General features: G+C 41.1%; 1 protein-coding gene across 1 annotated transcript in view; it reads right to left on the reverse strand.

The window, feature by feature from the left end:
• Positions 1-20,881, reverse strand: part of cdh13 (cadherin 13, H-cadherin (heart)) — a 244,259-nt gene that overhangs the window by 111,845 nt on the left and 111,533 nt on the right. The window contains exon 8 of the mRNA XM_070971981.1: positions 7,178-7,356. Coding sequence (XP_070828082.1) covers positions 7,178-7,356 — 179 coding nt within the window. The remainder of the gene's footprint in view (positions 1-7,177; positions 7,357-20,881) is intronic.

The following is a 20,881-nucleotide window of genomic DNA, read 5'->3' on the forward strand; positions in this document are numbered from 1 at the left end:
GAGGAGTAAATATTTCTCTGTCTGCTTTGTCTCGTTGCTGTGACACGAGGAAACAAGACGCTAATTGAAGAGAGGAAAGCATCTTTATGTGACGACTGACATTCAATTATGTTTGGGGGATCAGATTAGGTGGTGGCCCCAGAAATGTTTGAAAACAACATTTTGCAGAGCGGTAACTCTGAAGGCAGCCGAGGATGTAATTTGAATGGCTGTTTGAGGGCCCGCACTGAACGGCGCTGCTCTGAATGGAATTACTATGCTATGACCTGCGAGTAATTGGATGTCCACAGTGAAGTGTTGACAGCGAAGGGGAAGCGAGGCAGATAGACACAAAAACAAAAAGGAGGTAGACGGTGGGGCAGGGAGACGAAAAGAGAAAATAACACCAAATGAAAATAATGGGGTGGGGGGGTCACAACCCAAAAGTGGAGAAAATGAATGCAGTTCTCCTGAAGAGTGGAAACTGCTAAAGCCTCAGTTGTCATTCATCACAGTGCACAGGCATGTAGTCACTCTTGCCACTGAGCCAAATAAGCCATTAGACAGCATACGCTTTTTTTATCAGGCACACTGTCAGGAAGCATCCTGCCAAGGTCACGCCAAACAAACACCGGGTCACTTTACTTCCAGCCACCACTGCAGACCATACTGCAGATCAGGGATAAATATGTACATTCATCTATCTACCTGTCACTCTCAGCTGATACAATCACAGTTCAGGCAACAGGAAAGTAAGCGCACATAGATCATTTGCTGACAGATGATGCGTGTGCCTCGACATGTATGATTGTAGGGAGCGTTCCTGACAACAGGTAATTTTAATGTACTATACAGTGCAACGGGCTGAACACCATTCAACCGACTTAGAGTGGAGAATGGTGCTTTTGTTGGACTGACGTATTCAGATGAAAATCTTTTTCCAATAGTGACTGTTAAGCACTGCTTTTCCATCTGAAAGTCACCTTCAGATAAAAAACAAAAACAAAGTATGTTGTTGGACTGTATTGGTTGTTAAGAAATGCTTTCTGTCTAACATAAAAAAAGGATTTAACAAGCATTTATAACACATCTTCAAAGATGAGGGGGGTGAAAAAACAAACCTCAAAAAAAAAAAAAAAAAGCGACATGCAGTTTATTTACCTGAATATAAACATCACAATTACACACACACACACACACACACACACACACACACACACACACACACACACACACACACACACACACACACACACACACAAACACACACACACACATCCATTTTATCTCCATGTAATTCACCTTTGTCGAACATAGAAGGGGATGGAGGGGTCGGCCGACTCCATCGATTGGCTATCCTTAGCAGTGACAGCTTCCAGATTGGCCAGAGAGCATTAGAGAGCCAGGAAGTCATGCTGCCATTAGCAGTCTGTCCTCTCTGGTTACAGCCTGCCTGCACATGGACACTGCATAGACTGAAATAGATCACGATCACCTTATCCCTGTAGAATAATTACGGCTACGCGTCGGGCTGAAGAACGCCCCTTAGCTGTGGTATAATGAGCGTATATCACAGCCTGTCGTGATGTATTGCTTTTATAAAACGGTTACCAATAATGGCAATATGAAAGAGGAACACACAATAATTTTCATGTAGTTTTTAATTAAACAGAAATACATATTATCTAATAAAATAGCCCCGCTGTGAAAAAAATAGTCCCACCTCTCCGTACGTTAGCTCTGCATGTCGTCTATTCCTCGCCTTTTTTTCGGGAGAAAGTCACTGCTCAATCAACTCTACTGTTGTTAACCCTATCTGGAGGTGAAAGTTAACCTTGAACATGTGAATTCAACTCATTTAGTCTATTTGTTAACGTCAAAACACCGCAGCAACTTTTTGCTACCTACTGTAACTGTTGTCATGGATACATTGTTGCTTCTCTGACAATCAGCCCCGTAACGTAAACATGTGACTCCTAATTACTTATCACATATCACATCACATGGTTGTTGTCATGGAAACATTGTTGCTTCCCTGAAGCGGAGTGATATGCTGTGATAAGGCGTTTTAGAATAGTAGCTGTGGTATACGCTCATTATATCACAGTTAACAGCCAATCAGATTGCCAGATTTGACCTTTCAGTTTATAACTCTGAATATATCCTGCGTGGAGTTCAAGCCAATAATCTCAGCGCTCCACCTTCTTTTTTCTTATTCAGTGTGTTATTAACATGCCCCCACCTTGTCCCTGCGTTGTGTGTGTGTGTGCTGTTGAATTGGTATTCACCATGTGTCAAAGGATAGTATGAATCTGAATATATGAATGAAAGGACCATAGCTCATGCTCTGTATACATGTGTTCATTTGAAGATTCATCCTCATTACAAGCCACTGTATACAGCACACTGTAGCTTATTGCCAATGAATCACATTAAGTGAACGTAGTAGACAAGCAGGAAACTTACTGTGCCCTGCCTGCCTACCAGCCTCCATCTCCTCAGCTCTGCTCACTTTTCTGATTCACATCTCTGCCCCTCTCAGTTCACAAGCCTCTGAAAAGCATGTACTGCAGTCAGGACGCGACAATGGGAGGTGGTGCATGAAAGCACAGTTGACTGAGTAAACTAGGATTTGACTGATAAATCAGCCATCTGAGATATTGGGATTAAGTTTTTCTGTATTATGCAGGATCAGAAAGACGATGTCTTCAGCCTCTGCGATGGAAGTTCCTCACTGTCTAACATCTGTGATCATTTCTTTTCTCTGAAAAGCTGATTTGTGAATTTAAGATGTGAGTTCACACACAGGAGCGAAACATAATTCCCTTCCATCTGTCTGAAAGACAACATAACACCTCTCATGCTGCCTCTCTCAAGCTGCCATACGCTTGCCTTCACATCCGCCATAGAGGGTGAAGCACACTTCTGATACTGGTGATAGATTTTAACCCTTTTGTTTCTGATTACTGGTTAAATTTGCTCTTTTAGACCTAATCAGATTTAAATTCCGGTGCGTGCAGTACGAGAAACCACACAGCACACCTTCAGCCCATACATTGACATTTTCCAATCTTAAAAAAACAGGCTAAGATTGACGTTGTTGTAGAGCAAATTGATTTCTTTGAACAGAGATTACGATTAAGAGAGATTTCAACATGTATCCAGCGAGAGATATGAACACTGTCTATTCAGACTTATGAAAATGGCCTCATACCCCCAGCAATATTAGCTGTCAAAAATTACAGCCTGCCATTGATCCAACAGCGTTGTGTGTCAGAATAATATAAGACAGTGACGGGAGATGTGTCGAAAGCAAAGTGAGGAGAAAAACACAGAGCGGTGGAATAAATGTGCATATCAAGACAGGATTTTACGCCTCAGAGAAAGCACTAGAGAGAAAATCAAACTGATTTCAATGTCACAAAATTGATTGTCCAATTTTCTTCGGATTACTTTCTGCTTCCCTGGGGTAGGTGAGGCGTCTATCCAAATACACTTAGAGCTCCACCTAAATTATGTCTGTGGAATTTGGGGAATGGAGAGACAAAATTTGGCCATCTCGATTTTTCTTTCTTTTGGTGGGTGAACCTCTGTCTTTCTTACTCTGCCATAAATATGGTGCACACATCTGCTGGACTCGCTGTCCTCAAAAACTGTAGTCTGGATGGTGGATGGAAGCGATGGGTGTCATGCCAGAGCCATATTTATGAGAATGTGCTGAAGTGGCTGGGTTTAAATCTCTTCAGACCTTGAGGAGGACAGTTTAAAACTTATGCCTTATGCACTCCCATCTGGCTCTGCTGACTGACTGTGCTTTTGAAGAAGACTCACTTTTCTTTTGTTCTGTTTTTTAAAAGAGATGCTGCACTGTGGTTGGACTACTGCTAAAACCCCTAAGGATGTTTTTGAAAAACCTTGCACACTAATAAATGGTATCCATGTGGGGGTGGAGGAGGATAGATACATGTAAATATAAAAACAATCATACATGCTGCTCCAGGCTTATGCAGCTTTTAGGTGGTTACATCTGCAAACGTGAATACCACAGAGGGCTGGTCGCACAGACATGAATTAGTCTGCTTAATTAGTTTGGTGGGAAAAAAAATTAACATGTTGGATTGCGAATCCTTGGCTTTGGTGGTATTTGAAAAAAGAGCCATTTCATAGACTGTGACATCACTTCACTGCATATAATCTTAAACACAGGAGCATCACTGACTTCACAATTTGGTTGAGTTTCCTTTCCATGCAGGTTTCAACAAACTTCACAGGTTGAACAAATGAAAACAAATATATCCATATCTGCATGAAAACAGATGGAAATCTGACAGGGACAGGTGTACAGCCTTGTCCAGAGAGCTCCTACTGACAATGAAGTGAAAGTAACGTGTCAGGATAAAACCTTGTGTGACTACCACCTTAAGACGCTCATTAAATAAGTAGTGTAAGTGAAATAATCACACCTGACTCCAGTGTGATTCTGCCACCGCCTTGATGAAATGGTCCCCAGCTGTGACAGTCCATCCACAGTGCACGATCCATCCATGGCACACCGCAGCTGTGGAAAGTGGAGCCATGAACGTGCTCTGTTGTGTATGTGTATGTGAATGGATAACACTTGTAATGAACAGCTAGCTAAGCCGCCATACGAATATGTGTGTGCGAATGGGTGAATACAGACTTGTGTTGTAAAAGCGCTTTGAGTGGCCGTCAGACTAGAAAAGCACTATATAAATACAGTCCATTTACCATTTACTTGGCCCTTAACACCTTTGATGATGCAGTGTATGATGTAGCTACTTTGGATGGCATTGCCCTGGCCTCCAGGACCACCATAAGGAATCTGGGAGTTATCCTTGATCAGGATGTCCTTTAACTCCCATGTAAAACAAGTTTCAAGGACTGCCTTTTTTCACCTATGTGATGTAAAAATCAGGGACATCTTGTGTCAAAATGATGCAGAAAAACTAGTCATTTGTTACTTCCAGACTGCAGTATCAGGCTGCCCTGATAAACTGCCACTCTGTAGCTGATTTAGAACACTGCAGCATGTATTCTGACAAAAAAACTAGGAACAGACTTCATCTTTTTCCCATACTACCCTCTCTGCACTGGCTCCCTGTAAAATCTATCATACAACTTCAACAACTACAACTTATGTCCAAGGCAAGCCTGGGTCAGCCCCTACTTATGCTGCTATAGTCTCAGACTGCCAAGGGATTTCCCATGATACACCGGTAAATGATGCTCTCTCCATCCATTGTTGTCATTGCTGCACATATTGCTCTCTCTCTCTCTCTCTCTCTCTCTCTCTCTCTCTCTCTAAATCCAACCAGTTGAGGCAGATGGCCACCCACCCAGAGCCTGGTTCTATTCAAGATTTCCGCCTGTTAAGTTTTCCCTCGTCATCGCCAAGCGCTTGCCCATGGGGAATTGTTGGAATTGTTGGGTCGCTGTACATTTAACTATGGTGTAGACTTGTTCTATATGGGGAGACAAGTTTTGTTGTGATTTGATGGATAAATTGATTGACTGTCTCAGGTAGAAGTTTGTCTATGTCCCTACATGTCCCCTCCCTGTGGTGTGCCCCAGGGTTCTAAATTAGTTGCTTTGTATTTGCTTCCCCTAGGACATGTTATTAGTGCATTTAAAAGTGTCTCTCTTTACTGTTACACTGCTGATATCCAACTGTATGTTTCTTTCTAGCCTGACGAGACTGACAAACCAACTGTTTTGCATGATTGTCTGAATGCCATTAAGGACTGGGCGGCCAATCACTTTTTACAGCTAAATGCAGATGTGACTGAGGTCCTTATCATTGCTTCAGACAGCATTGCTTCCAGCGTTGCTCAGAGTATTTGTCGCTTTGTTCAGTTGTACAGTCAAATCTTGCACATCTTGGTGTTATATTTGATCAAGCTACGTATTTCTATCGAGATATCAAATCACGATCAATGAAACGTGACTGTCAGGTGTGTTGTATTACATCTGAGCTTTCAAATCACCCCCATCTTCCCATATCTTCCTTACACTGGCTTGCCATCAAGTTCAGGATTCACTTTAAGGTTCTTGTTCTCTCATATGCAGCCCTGTGTTCATCTCTGACCTGCTCCATCCTTATATCACCAGAAGGTCACTTAGATATCCTGACCATCTTACTCGCTGTCCCTCATGCCTGACTGAAAACTAAAGGTGATCGTGTCTTTAAAAAGCAGCTAAAGACTCATTTATTCAAACTGGCCTTGGTCTTGCCTTATGCTTAGCGTTTGTAATTTTGTGTTTTTGTTGCTTATGTTTTATTGTTTGTTTCTTTCTGCTGTTTGTTTTTTTTTTTTTTTTTTATGAAGCACGTTGTGACCTTGCTCTTTGAAAGATGTTATACTAAATAAACTCTACTATTCGAACACTAGCCTGTTAGGGGTTGTAATAAATCTTGACTGCAGGCAGGCAGAGGAATCGTGCTGGGTTTTTTTCTCTCCATTGTGTTATCTTTTAAAACATCCTGGAAGGAAAATGCTTCCAAAGTCTGACTTCTCTACCACCGATGCGAAACTGCACACAAACATACATCTGTTGAATCATTCAATCTCTCAATCGCCTCAGAAAAAAACATCACTAACAGTGCTCATTGCATTGATTACATCTCATTCCACCGCACTTTTAATCAATTATGCCTCCATTAAACAGTTTACTGTAGCTCAGGGAGCGGCTCATCAGGGCAGTTAGCTGCCATGGTTCCAGCAGTTCCGGATGGGAGGTTTTCAGCCAGGCTTGTTGGACACCACCAGAGCCGGCGGATGAGTGTGTATCACCTCAATTAAACTATGCGCTAAGTGTCTGACAACAGCTAATATTCCTCTTCCACCAGCGAACCCAATCGATGTTCTGGCATTCGTCACCCTGCTGAAAAAGCAATCATCCTGTTGTCTCGCTCCGGTTAGACAGGGAAATGGAGAGAAACTGGCTTCTGCGCCTGCTCATTGGGATGCACCAGTGCTCATTCTCACAAAGACACACGCAAACTCGTGTTGGTTGGATATGGCACACACACACATGCACGCATGCATGCACACACACCTATACTATATATACACACTTTCTTCACTCTGGTCACTGGCAGCATTAGTGACGTGAAGTGTAATACCTGTGTCCAGCAACAGCTCACACTCCACTTCAACCACACACGCTCTCAACCTACCTCTCTGTCAAGTAACACAGGGGAGATGGCGGTGACGATGTCGCCTCTTTCTGCGTCGATGTAGAACATGTTCGAGGAAGGATTGTCTGGCGACTGCCGGACGATGTTGTAGCGCAGTGCGGCGTTATCCGTGGCGGGGTCGTCTGCATCAAACGCCATCATCGTCATCACTGTGGTTCCTGAGGGGACAGTGGACAGACGGGGTTGAGTGTGAACTCAGATACGTACAATCTGATGCATGTACAATACGAGGGAGAAGCCAAATGCAGCTGTCATAAATAAAACACTTTTACAGGAATAAAATGCAGTTATAGAAAACGCAGCAGGAGTTGCTTTATTATTCTGGAGATCAATGATTAAACAGATTTTGTTCAATTCAGCATCTAAAATAAATCTCAGAAATGAACTAATGAATCATTTGGAATCGGAAAACCCTCAGACTTCTTTAAAAAGTATGCAATCTAAAGTTTATAGATGCATGGTTTAAATTTCCTGAGAACTTAAAATAATCACTTGAATGCAGGTTTATTAAAGTGAGACTAGCTTGTTGTCTACATACTCATTCTGTATTATAGCACGTGTTGTGTTTAGGGTTCTGAAATGAGAACAATCATGGCAGCAGGTGTGTGAAAAGTGCAAGCGATTGCTGCCCAGACAGCCACTTAAAAAGTTAGCCTTTCCTATTAATGTGTTTTTTCCCTCACACCAGCTCTAACAGCATGAGGCATTTTATTTGGTAATGGGGACAAAAATGGAAATCCTGCTTCTGCAGCTGCGCTGAAACAGGAGGCAATCCTTGACATACCCTCAACCCTCGATCTCTGTCTCCCGTCAGTGATGAGATACACTCACACAGATCCAGCAGGACACACAACACAACTCACAAATGCAAGAATCTACACACGGATATGCTTCCATGCATTCCACACACACGTACACACACACGCACACACACCTTCATTTGTTTAGGCTCTAAGTTTGACTCATTCTTATAGATGGTGTGTTTGTGACACAGATGGATGTGTCTCATAGTCTGACACACTCTAAAATGTAGGACTGATGATTTAATGTGTGTGTGTGTGTGTGTGTGTGTGTGTGTGTGTGTGTGTGTGTGTGTGTGTGTGTGTGTGTGTGTGTGTGTGAAGGAAATTTGAAGTGGTTTACTTTAAATGGTGGGGTGTTATTCTTTTTAAATGAGCAGTGGAGAACTGGTAATAATGTACCATAATTCTAAAATGACACAAAAAATCAGCGTCGTTGATGATGTGACTCTGCTTTTGTTTGGGTTTTTGAACAATATGGGAGCAGGCAACAGCATTTTTTTATGAAATACCTGAATATATAACGCAGATTCTTTCCCGAAATGATTAAACCCACTGACGTTTTCTGTGTTTTCTTGCAAAGAAACCTTGTGATTCAGACATGACCCACATACTTAAAGTTCTCCTAAGCATCAAACAGTAGCGATTCATAGCATGGCTCATAAACATCGACCTGTTTTCATGCTTCTCCTTAATACTGGATGGAACTGTGCCACAGGGCAAACTATCTAAATAAAAGTGCTACTGAAAAATATGCAAAGTCTACTTTAATAATGGTGGCTTGGTACCAAATGTCTTTAGTCCAGCTGAAGGTAATGAGGGGCAGAGAAGTGTGGGTTTTATCCCCTTGATATTTGCACTTCAAGGTGAACCATTAATAGTAAAGTAAACCAGTAATCCTTCCTCTGCAGAATAATTACACAGTCCCATCTCCTTCATTACCTATACTCTGTTCCACTTCACACCTTGAAAGCCACACTGTTAGAGATGACTCAGTGGGCGTGCGCACAAACACACACTGGTTTGCACACAGACACACTAACTGGCAGCAAATTAGGGTGTTAAAAACGATGACTAAATTGGTTATCTTGAACAGATCTCAGTGAATTATGTTCTCATCCCTCTGGCAAACCAAGGTCTCTCAAACGCACCACAATCATATTACAGGTTTTATGTGACATCAGAGTCAAGCTGACCCTCTCAGTCCTCACTGTCTTCATCAGATACCGTAATTCAACTTGCAAATGAGGATCTTGTAACCAATAAGCCTTCATGAGTCGGAACACAACGCAGCATCAGCATCAATAAACTTAGATGATAAACATCTAGCATTCTGTAATGGGACGGTGGGGTTGGGTTTAGGTCTGACAACTGATGTCTCTTGTGCTTAATCATACGGTGACATCATGTGGGCGGCCTCACTGAAGTCTCATTGCCCTGTTTTATCAGCTTCATCCTCTGGCAGGAGCCAAGGCTCAATCAATCTTAACTGCATTGGATGGTTATATAGCGGGATAGATGTGAATGCACAGGACTGCTATTACCTGACTATCACTTGGAGCCATCTGCTGTGCTTCTGGATTACACCAGCACTGGCTGCATGAAGAGGAAAGTGATGCAATAAAGATGGAGACAGTAGAGAGGGTCTGTAAACACTGTGTGTAGCAAGTCTGTCGAGTTACTCTATAATGACTTGTACATATACAGCACATAGCTGCTTTGGCTCAGGAGGCAGTGGTCCACTAATCAGAAGGTCGGTGGTTCAATCCTGGATCCTGGAGTCAACATGGCAAGATAGTGAACCCCAATTACCCACAATGCTTTGCCGTCAGTGTGTGAGTGTGCATGAGTGGTTATCGTTCCCAATGAGCAGGTGGCACTTTACAAAGTATATGAGTGTCTGTGCATGAATGGGTGAATCCTGACTTGTGTTGTAAAGTGCTTTGAGTGGTCAGCAAGACGAGGAAAGCGTTACACAAATGTCGTCCATTTTTTATGCACATATGTGTCCTTATTAAAAAAAAAAGAAAAAGAGAGAGAAGAGAAACAGAGAACGGGGTATGAGGCAAGACATCACCGATTCACACATGAAATAACACCAAGATTGACACAGAAACAGAAAGCAAACACAGATACACATGGTGTGGATTGATTTAATCAAACAGACTGGTGGGACATGATGCTGCTGCCTAAAGCTAACTCCCTATATCTTTCTCAAACACCAAGGGAAATCAGTGGGGGCCGGCAGATCTGTGGGTGCCACACAGTGTGAAAAGACTAGATGAAGCAAGGGAACATAGACCTCACGGAAAAAACGGGTGAATGTGATGGCAGTTTGTGTTGGAGTCTACTGTGGCTCAGTGTATCTGCATCAGCGTGAGCGATCAGGACTTCATTTTAATTATTCATCATGCACGATGGATATTCTAAAACCTGAAATGGGATTTCTATTAATCAGGCTCAAGTGACTGAAAAAGAGTGACCCGTTCTGTTCTCAGGTGTGAATCAGATCACAGCAAGTTAAAGGATGAATCACTTTACGCAGCATCAATTCAGCTGAGACACACGACGATGAATTACAAGCACGTATTCATAAGAAGCAGACTGCAGTGAAGAGGCGGCAGCAGAGATGACTGTGCATGAGAATATTTGAGTGATGTCCACATTGTGGAGCCCTCACAGTCGTATTGACGTTGCCCATGTTAACAGTGGGGTCAAACTGAACTTTTACATTAATGACATTTTAAAAATCTACCTTTGCTAAAGTGTGACTGTGGGATGATACAGTCTGGATTTAAGGATGTTTATATTTAGCAGTACAAAATGTGGGAAGAAGAAGCAGACTTTTTTATTTTTAAGTACTGTAGCTGCTCAACTGACCCCTGCAACACAGTGTGACAATTAAAGCAGTAATGAGCAGCACATTAAATACCCTGCAAACCTATTTCCTCCATTAGCCTTTTATTCTAAGTGACGAACATTTTGTGCCCGAACAGTTTTGATTATTTCTGAGATGTTTGTACTTGTGTTTTCGTCTTTTCTCACTGCTCTGAAGTGAAGGAAGCTCAGCTGAAAAAGGTGCCGTCAAGTATTTCCAAATGCAAATGTGCAATTTGTTCGGAAGCTAGAGAAAGACTTACTTTTAACAGCTGTTTGTAGGATGCATAGAGATGAGGTGATGTATCTATTTATGGATATGTATGACTAATAACTGTAATATGAGGCTGGTGAAACAAAGTAATTATTTTTTAGGTTAAATGTAAGCCAACAACAAATTTGATTTAGAAAAATACGCAAAGATGTAATACTGTGTGTATCTGATACTAATTAGATGTAGGGTTAAAATACCATAAATAATTCCCTTTGTTTTTCCAGGAAAGTGTTGTGTAAATAAACTAGTGCTCTGGAAGTCCCAAACGCTGGCACGACTGTAACATCAAAAATCTAACACAGCCTGATGCTTTCCAACATGGAGTTCATGACACTTGGGAAGGTCACATGATAAATCTAAGGGATCGGCAGATGATTAACAGGATAGCGCATAAGAAATAAAAGCATGCTTCTGCTACAGAGATGACATCATTTTTTCCACATCTGTTTGCTTCTTAGAATATTAGTTCAACGTCTTTAAGTCTCTAAACTATCGAAATGAAGCAAACAGTGTTTTGACATTTTGACATGTCCCAGTGGTAAAAGTACAGGTGGAAATAATGGAAAAAATGATGGAAAAGGTGTTTTATGGTCTTGATATTGTGCATGTTTCTTCACTGTCACACTGCCGTGACTTACTGGGACACTTGAAAGAACGTTTTTAATGCTTTTGGAAACGTGCACTTTTCTAAGAGAAGTCAAGATGTCTGCTGTGAAAAAGGCCTTTCTAAGCGAGAACACACGCTTCATTAAGTGCTCAGAGCTGGTAGACATATGATGCTTTGTAGAGGCTTCAGTTTAAAGGATTACAGGCCCAAAAAGCAGGTTGTAAATAAGGCTGAATATTTATTTATTCATATAACGAGCAGAAAAAGGAAAACAGATGGAGACAGGCATGTACATAAAAGAGGACTGAATCGTGTTTGTTTAAACAAGAAAAGAAGGCTTAATGCACTCACACAGGATTCTGTGGTTTTCATTCTTTGCACAGCCATTTTTATTCCCACTCAAGTCTGAAATGTGTCCCCTGTTGGGTGTTGAGTGCATGTAGTCATGTCTAAATATTAAGGTGATAGTTGTGCAAGTGGTGCAGGTGTATTATCATATCATACTGAAGGAGCTCTCAGCAGCGAGGCGATCTGTGTGACTAAATGCTGCGTTGTGCTCTGCCTGTCTGCACGGTTTGCCTGCCTATCGTTACCACTCCACCGCTCAGTGACTGCGATGCTGGTCTGTGTGTTTGCCTCTGTGTCTTTATAAAGAGACGATTCTGAAGATCCTATTTTCTTTGGATCACACGACGTCACACTTGTGAAGTCGTACTCTTTAAATCTTTCGGACTTTTATTTTCCTGACTTTCTGCCTTTTAATACAGAAGTGTTGCGTCACATGGTGCTACAGTCACGTTGTGGACATGATCACTTTTTATCGGATTTAAAGATTTGACGCAGTGTGGAGAAGATGTTTTTTGTGTGCCATGTCTTTGAATGCTTCTGATAATGATCAAATGATAAGCCTGGGGATGACAGTATCAGTCTGGTATATTTGTATAAACTGTGGGCCTGCTCCACACATTCATTACCTGTCTGAACACATATTTGTTACACTTCTCTGATCTGTACAACTTCCTCTCGTAAGGCACTGTTAGCATATGAGTCACAGTCTGCCACCTTATTCACTCCGTCGGTTTGTTTGCGTGCCCTCTGCACTCTCCTGCATGACTGTGCCATCTCCAGGAGGTTTCCTGTTAAGGCTGTACACTTAAAAGACAATGTGGCACATTCTCAAGCTCCAAAAGGAAGAGCTGGCAATGTGAAGAACAGAAAAACAAAAGACGAATGAACACTAAAAGTAAACCACCTGTCTGGCTCTTTCCCCAGCTTTAAGAAGAAGTGTAGTCATGATGAAACCTGCAAGGATGCTGTGACTTTGGGGATTATGTTTAAAGGAATTTAGCAATATTAGACATATGTTCTCAAAGGAAAACCAAGCGTAACGACAAGAAAATGCAACACCACTGTCTAAAAACACACAAACTATTTTTGATTACCCATCGCCAAAAGACGTTCCAGCGTCCACAAGCACCTGACAATATCTATAAAACCTGGGCAGTTTTTGTGAGTTTTAATGAATATAACTAAAATAAGTACAAAATTGCTTGTTCGTTCATTTAAAAAATGTCATTTGAATGTATGTTTGTATATATATATATAGAGGGAAGAATAGATCTACTGGACGATCAATATCTATCAAGAAATCCAGTCCAACAGCACCCTGATAGAGACAAAAATAAGAGATTTTAACAAACTAATAGCTTACTTTGGCATTAAACAGATTTACCACTGCAGTGTTATTTCAGTGCATTCTGGTTCATTTTCAGCAAAGCGTGTACATCTTTGCACGCTGTTCCTAGATCGATCTGCAACTTGATTCTAATTCTGATATTTTTCATTTCCAATATAAATGATGATAAGAAACTTTATGTTTACAGCTTAGGAAGAGGAGCAAATGTTTTGGAAAAGTTTCACCATTCAGGGAAACTTTTCTCAATAAATTAATTTAGATGCAATAGCAGTCGCGGCTGAAGGCGTAGAGCTGGAAAGCTGGTGTCGAGCTCTGCTACGCTGGAAGTAAATATAATATAATGAGCTCTGAGCTGACAGTCAAGTGAATGGACAGTCCAGCTGCCCTTTCCTGCCTCTTTCACAATTCAGTCTCCTCATTCTATCTTCTCGGGCCCAGCCCTGCTCAGGCTGCAGCTGGACCACTGGAAAAGCTAGATAATAAACAGTTTATACTGGGTGTGACCCACTGTAATCCATGAAGAACAAAGACATCAAGCATCTAATGATGACAAAAGTCACTGCGATAGGCAAGTTGAGTGCATGGCCTGAAGGGCTACCTAAAATATTCATGATTATGTTGCTATATGACAAAAACATTCATTTGTCTCGCGGTTGGTGTTTGTTGTGCTTGATTGACAGAGAGGACAGGGGAACAGTTATCACCTTCATCACAGCATACCGATGGCACATTCGCCACACTGCGAGAATATTATGAGCTAATGAGAATATAAATAACTGGCTAATAAGAATATAAATAACACACAAGCTAATGAACGCAAGAACCTGGCAAACAACTCCTGCCTAAACAATGACATCCAAAGCTGCTTAATGAAATCACATCCTAACTTGATAATTGAAAAAATAAATGAATTGTATTAAGTGAGAGGAAGCAGACATGAGATAGGAATCAAAATGAGCACCATAAACACCTGGGACTGATTTTTCAGGTATGTATCAATGCATTTTAAGACATAAGCACTTATAATGTCCAGTGTATGAAAAAGCACTTTCTCAGACTTTAACTCAGCTGAGTAACCAAACTAATACCAGACTGTGCACGGTCATGGTTCAAATCAGGGATACTTTACACAGCCAAGTCAAAATGACTTCCTCTAATCCTCTTTCCTCTTTCTAATCTGTCTGTAGTTTGTCAAACACACACACTCACACACACACATACTGTATGCATATGAATGTACATACTTCAAATAGTTGACGCTCTCATTCACGCCCCCCCGTCAGCTGTCAACAGATCAATGTCCATTAAGTTGGTTTAGCTAATGATTACTGACACAAGCACTCCAGAAGTTGCTGAAAATAGTTAATAAGTGCATCTAATAGTGCTGATACCTGCCTTTGTGCTTATAGGTCTCCAGAAATGTTGAATGAACTGTCAAAGGCCAAATAAATACCATTTGCATTTTCTGTTTAACGCTGCATTTTCACTTCGCCTCCAGTAATGCCTCTGGTTATTCCATTTCTACTATTATGCTCCTGTAAGATAAACAGTCAGCCATTACTCTACTTAATCTTTTAGCCACCTTACTCCCATTGATAATCACAGTGGACTAGAGGTAAGCATTGTCTACACAGATGGTGCTTCAGGGCAATTTCGTGTCATCATACCGCCTGAGCTGCAGGTCTCTGAACACTAAGAGGAAAACTGTGCAGAGAGATACAGAAGAACATGCAAACCCGAAGAAACCATCAGAAAAAAGTCTGTATTACTATTATCTTTATTATGTTCTAGCTCTATATTACAGTATTTTTGTCTGAGGCGCCATTTACATATGAGAGCACCTGCTCATACTAGACAACTATTTTAATTTGGGATTTTAATCAGAGTTTTCCCCTTCGTAGCAAACTTCTCTCTTCTTCTCTCTCGTATCTGCATATCTCTGCATGTCCCCTCCTGCCTCTGCTGGCATAATGAGTCTTACAAGTCCCATTGTGAAGCCAAATGTCAGGCCCTGAGGCTGGCAGGCAGTCTACAATGCATAAAGACCAACTGAACTACCTCCTCTTGTGACCCCAACGAGAGCAGAGAGTTAAGCTAAAAAAGGGAGAAAAGGTATTGCATGTTATCTTGCCAGTTCTCCAAATTGTGTATTAAACTGACTTTGAAAGGAAGTAGAATAGTAATAAATATATGTGTATGATGGAGGGGGGTGGGTGACCGAGAACATTGCCTGTTATATGTTCCGACAAGTCCTATTCGGTGTATTAAAAAGAAAAAAGAAAAGAAAAGAAACTGACACTGGGAGTGCTGGGAAACAGGATGGCCAGCTGTTCAGCAGAGGTCTGCAGGGAACAGCTGAGGAAGTGACACACTGATCAAGAAACACTAAGATAGAGAGAGCAAAGTGTGGCTCAGGGTTAACGCAGCGGGATGGTTTTTGAATTCATCAAAGCTGGTGACTCAGCTGTTCATGGTACACACTTGTAACAGTGACCAGCAAACTCAGTAACAACCTAGGATGTGTTGATTAAGGGAAAACTTCAGCAGCCACACCACATGATCCCATCATCATTACAGAAAATCCAATCACAAGGTGGCTGTGATGGCAGCAGACATGTCCGAGTGTGTCATGCTTTTAACGCTCTGCCAGAGCGATCACCCCCAACTCATTAAACTGAGGAGGCGCGGAAGTGACAGAACATTGCTTTTGTTTCCTTAGGATTAATGAATCATCTTGTTGCGTGCACAATTACACAGCAGATCATATCTGATGTTACTGCTGATGATATATTGGATGGATCTACAAAGGCGATCTCCACAGTGACTGACAGAGACTCTGGAGGGACAGGAGATATGTCTGCTGGGACAGGTGGGAAAAATTACACATGCCAATGTCAGGAGGTGGGTGGGAAGCTGGAAATGGACTGGGAAGTGATATGAAGAAAAAATCTATTAATTTGTTACTTATTTGTCCATTTTTTATACCTGTTTATCGAGCATACACAGGCCAAAAAACAGGGCACACATTCACATGAGCAATTTCACAGTACCTGACAAGAGGAAGGTGGGTTATATCTACTCACTGTTCCACTGTCAGGTTTTGCACTTGGCTTTAAGGATGAGTTTCTGAGCCAAGGTTGAATCATAAGGTGAGACTTCCATATTAACTAGACTTTGGAATATGGACTGAAGGCTCAAGGCAACTCATTAAAAGGCGAGACCCTGGGGAGTGATTTGAATGAAAGATCGCAACCTCTCACACAGGATTTTATGCATGAAGTATGCGTGCTATTAAGAGACAGATTACACAAAAGAGCCAGAAAGTGAGGCATGATTTCATAGAGTTTAGCAGTTTCAAAGGTGATTTTTACATACTTTTACTCCCTCTTAGGCACACCTCTTGGCTTTTGTCTATTATAGTTTTCCACCTCCTGTGGTCATTTATCAGCTTACAATATAAATAGCCACTTGGTCCTGGTTCATACCATGAATTTAAGTGAAACAATCATAAAGCAGCTTCCTTTTCTTTGAAGCAGGAACTTAAAGACAGCTGGCAAGTTCACCTGAAATCGTGAGTAAATGAACGAAGAAACACTCAGAGCGTGAGCACCAGATCTCAACCGAGGGAGACTTTGGAGGGACATGTTGAACAGTGCTATCCACTACCATCACAAACACAGGAAGAACACGACTGGATTATCTTCAGAACGATGTTCATCTCTCCAGTGAAAATTTCAGACTTGGAGAAATTATGTCTAAGACATTTCATGCTGTTTTTTTGATTAATTTCTCACCAACGTACTGTAACAGTCAGAGTCTGAAGTGCTATTACTGCTGAATAGTGCCACAAGGTGGTGGCACCTCCTTCTGTTGTGCGTATAGAGCCTTTTTGTTGTTCGCCGATGTCTCATGCTCTGCGGACATCCACCAGGAGGAACTCCCACAGGAAGACTCAGTAACAAATTGGTGCTGGTCGTGCTGTCTACGTCTTACGACACATGTGTGGTTAGTGAACGTAGCGCCGTGGAGACCTGGCTTTGTACGGTCGATGTTCAATATTATAGAATAAAACTGTTGAGTGCAATCCCCACTTCTCTGTCTGTCGACTCTTTGAGCTAACATACTAACCGCAGCCTCCGCTAACTGCTAATCCTGCTAGCCTGTCCGCCTGCACCCTCTCTCGTTACAGTACACACTACTAATTGTGCAATACTACCAGAATCCTATCCTGATATTACAGTTTTGTTTTGTTTTGTTTTTTACAATTGGTAATTTGCATTTCTAAGTTGCTTTTTCACGAGTCTTCAGTCAGGACAACAGAAGTCAGTGTAGACTAAACCGTCTCTCTTTTCATTGCTTTGACACAAAATGCATTCAGTGACCACATCTTTCAAAATGCATAAACTGATTTCTCAGTCACGCTCAACCACCACCAACTCTGTGCTGAAAACTGTTAAATTTACACTCAAAACCTAACATAAAATAAAATGACTCTAGACAGAAATTTGTTCCATTCAGCTACATCGAGATCTACAAAGAATCATAAAGATGAAAATGCACATGCTGCTAATTGGGACATGCTACAACACTGAGCACCTTTTTTCATTCCTCAATGACCTCCATGAAACACTTGCACCAGGTGAGGAGAGGGGGCAGCTGAGGCAGAATCCCATCCCATGGTGGTGGAAAGTTTATGACCACCAGCCACATGATCAAACGTCCCTCTTGGACACAATGAATGCCAGAGGTCTGGACGTATCTGCAGAAGATTGCAGGGATCGATCAAGCATGCAAAAAGATTCTTTCCCAGGTGTTTTGCAATAAGGTGTGACTTGGAGGAGAACTTGTGGTAACTACTGTTGCATATACGCATCTGTAGTTGTCCTGTTCACGTATGTGTGGTGAATACGTGTGGATTTGTATCGTACAGTCTGATTCATATCTGACAGGGCAAGGCAGCACAATCAATGCAAAAAAGTAGTGTCCTTTCTGTGCTAATAGAATCTTGGTTTATTTAATAGATAAACAAATAAAATAAACTCAAAAGACAATATGTCTATAGGTCACTGTGTGAAGGACAAAGTTTTACACTACTATTTGGAGACAATAGTATCCACCAGCAAATGGATGCATTCGTCCCATTGCAATGACACATGGTCACTTCTGGCAACGCAAACACACGGCAGTTCAGTGTGACAGTGAAGCAGTCATAGGTGTCATCAAAAAAGGCTGCTTATCCAGCCTTGAAATCATGCTATTCATGAGATGTATTACATACTTATCTGTCATGCTAATTTTTTAAATTACAGTCCACCATGTGCCAGGTCATACTAACATCATTACTGATTCTTCATTCAAGAGTCTTTGCCCAGAAGCTAGCCCAAAGCTGCGCAGCAGTGCCCCTTCTAGCATCATTGGCCCTCTCTTAAATCAGCTTTCCCTTCAATCTATATAGAATTTGACAGAGATGAGAAAAAAATTAAGCCGCTTCTACCCTGAAATTGCTTGGAAAAACTTTTTCTTCTTCTGTGTTTCTTCTTCTTTAAATTAGCCGCTAAAAGCAGTGACCATCAGTGCTGTTTGCGCATGTATTCATCATGGCATCGTGGGTTGTTCTTTTCTATTAGCTTTTTATGGGTTGTGAAGTGGTGACTTTACAGCTTTTTCAAATCTATTCGATCCAGTTAAACCTTTCATCCAGATTTCATTAGTCTTTTCCTTAAACACTTTAAAGCTGGAGATGCTTGCACTGTACTCATTGCTCATATTGATTCTCACTTCTGTCCTTTTGTTTCTATTTGTAATTTTCTTTTTTTTTTTCTCTCCTCTGGTTCCCTCTCTTTCTGATCTCAGATAATAATCCTGTGTCCATTACTTGGTTTAGCTATCATTTAATGCAGAGTCTTCTCAGATCTAACATTCCCCCAAAACATAGAAGAATGTGCGGCAACCAGAAGCTTCCCTTCAACAACTGGGCTGTTGGTCATCCTCTATTTATGCGTACATGCGACTGCAATCATCCAAGTTCAAAGATCTCTAAGGCCTGAACAGTTTACAGTGAGCAACTGCATGTTGGTGGTTGTCGCTGGTTTTGTGTTCTGTCCTCTAGCCATTGCTGGCTCAGAAAAAAACTAAACTAAACAAAAGAAAAACATCTAGCTTTTCTGTGTCTGTGCTGTAGTCTATGTATAGCAGATTTTGCTCTTGTTAGTTCAATTATAGCTTCTTTCATTCTTGTTTGGGGATCATGTTAGGCTACTTTTTTTTGCCTGCACCCTTATTTAAAAAAGTTATAAAAAAAATAAAAGAAAAAGTACAAAATCTCCTTGCAGAGTTTTAGCATCAAATACTTTCATTCACTCGTTGAAATGTTGTGAGTGTTCTGGCACAGAGTTTATCCTGAGATGTGTCAATAAATAAGTGCACTTTGGATGTTAGATGACCTGTTGTGCTGAGCTCCATGTTGTTAAAGAAAACTGTGGGAAGAGATTCGAAAAAGTGAATTCAGTTCAGAGAAATGCATGTTTAATTTACAGGTCTTTTAAACAATTTCCTAGAAAGGAATTATGCTGGGATGTTTGCTACAAAATGGTGCTAATTAAAAGGAAGATCTGTTTAAAATGTACATTTTCTAATGAATTTGTAGCGTGGCCTCGAGAACTGTTGTGAGCCAATTAACAACACTGTCTCCTCAGTGAGCTGTGGAGAAGTTTGTAAAATTATATTGAGTTGTCCTATTTTTATATATGTATTTTTTAAATTAAGTGAAAGGATCAAAGCCTTTAACCTGCATGAAAACAGCAGACAAAGAATAAATGAGGTGATGACAACATTGTACATTACATAACAGTGGGAATGTGTGTGTGTGTGTGTATGTATGTCAATATGTGTGCATCTTCTCATATTTCAGTATCTAAAATGGTCGTCTTTCCAAATTAAAAGACATAATGTTTGACATTTGCCACATTTTTTTGCTGATCCCAACTTGTTATTTACGGTTAGCAGCATTTAGGGGCGGTAGAGTTCATTAGGATTTCAAATGAGGCGGATAGATTTGTCACAACCCATTTAGCTCAACGAAGGGGAAATTCCAGCCTGCAAGACCGTTTGATCCAGCCTCTAAGGCAGTTCATAAATACACACACAAAAATGCATTCATTGTTTTTTCAGTGATAAAGAAAACAACTTAAAATGGTACATTTTTCTGAGCGGTCCCTGAATGCAACACACACATCACCGTTCATATCATGTCAATGCATCATGATTCCTGTCAACAAAATGTAAGTAGATGCAGATTGTCACACTTTCTAATAGAAATGAACAAAGATTTTTTTTTTTTTTTTTTTCTTGCTGCTTAAGTATTTGTTTAGTTTGTGGGGACGTGGTTGCACCGATGAAAAAGGCTAATCTCGAGCATCATGACAGCAAC

Source organism: Chaetodon trifascialis, chromosome 10 (assembly GCF_039877785.1).
Source record: "Chaetodon trifascialis isolate fChaTrf1 chromosome 10, fChaTrf1.hap1, whole genome shotgun sequence".
NCBI lineage: Eukaryota > Metazoa > Chordata > Actinopteri > Chaetodontiformes > Chaetodontidae > Chaetodon > Chaetodon trifascialis.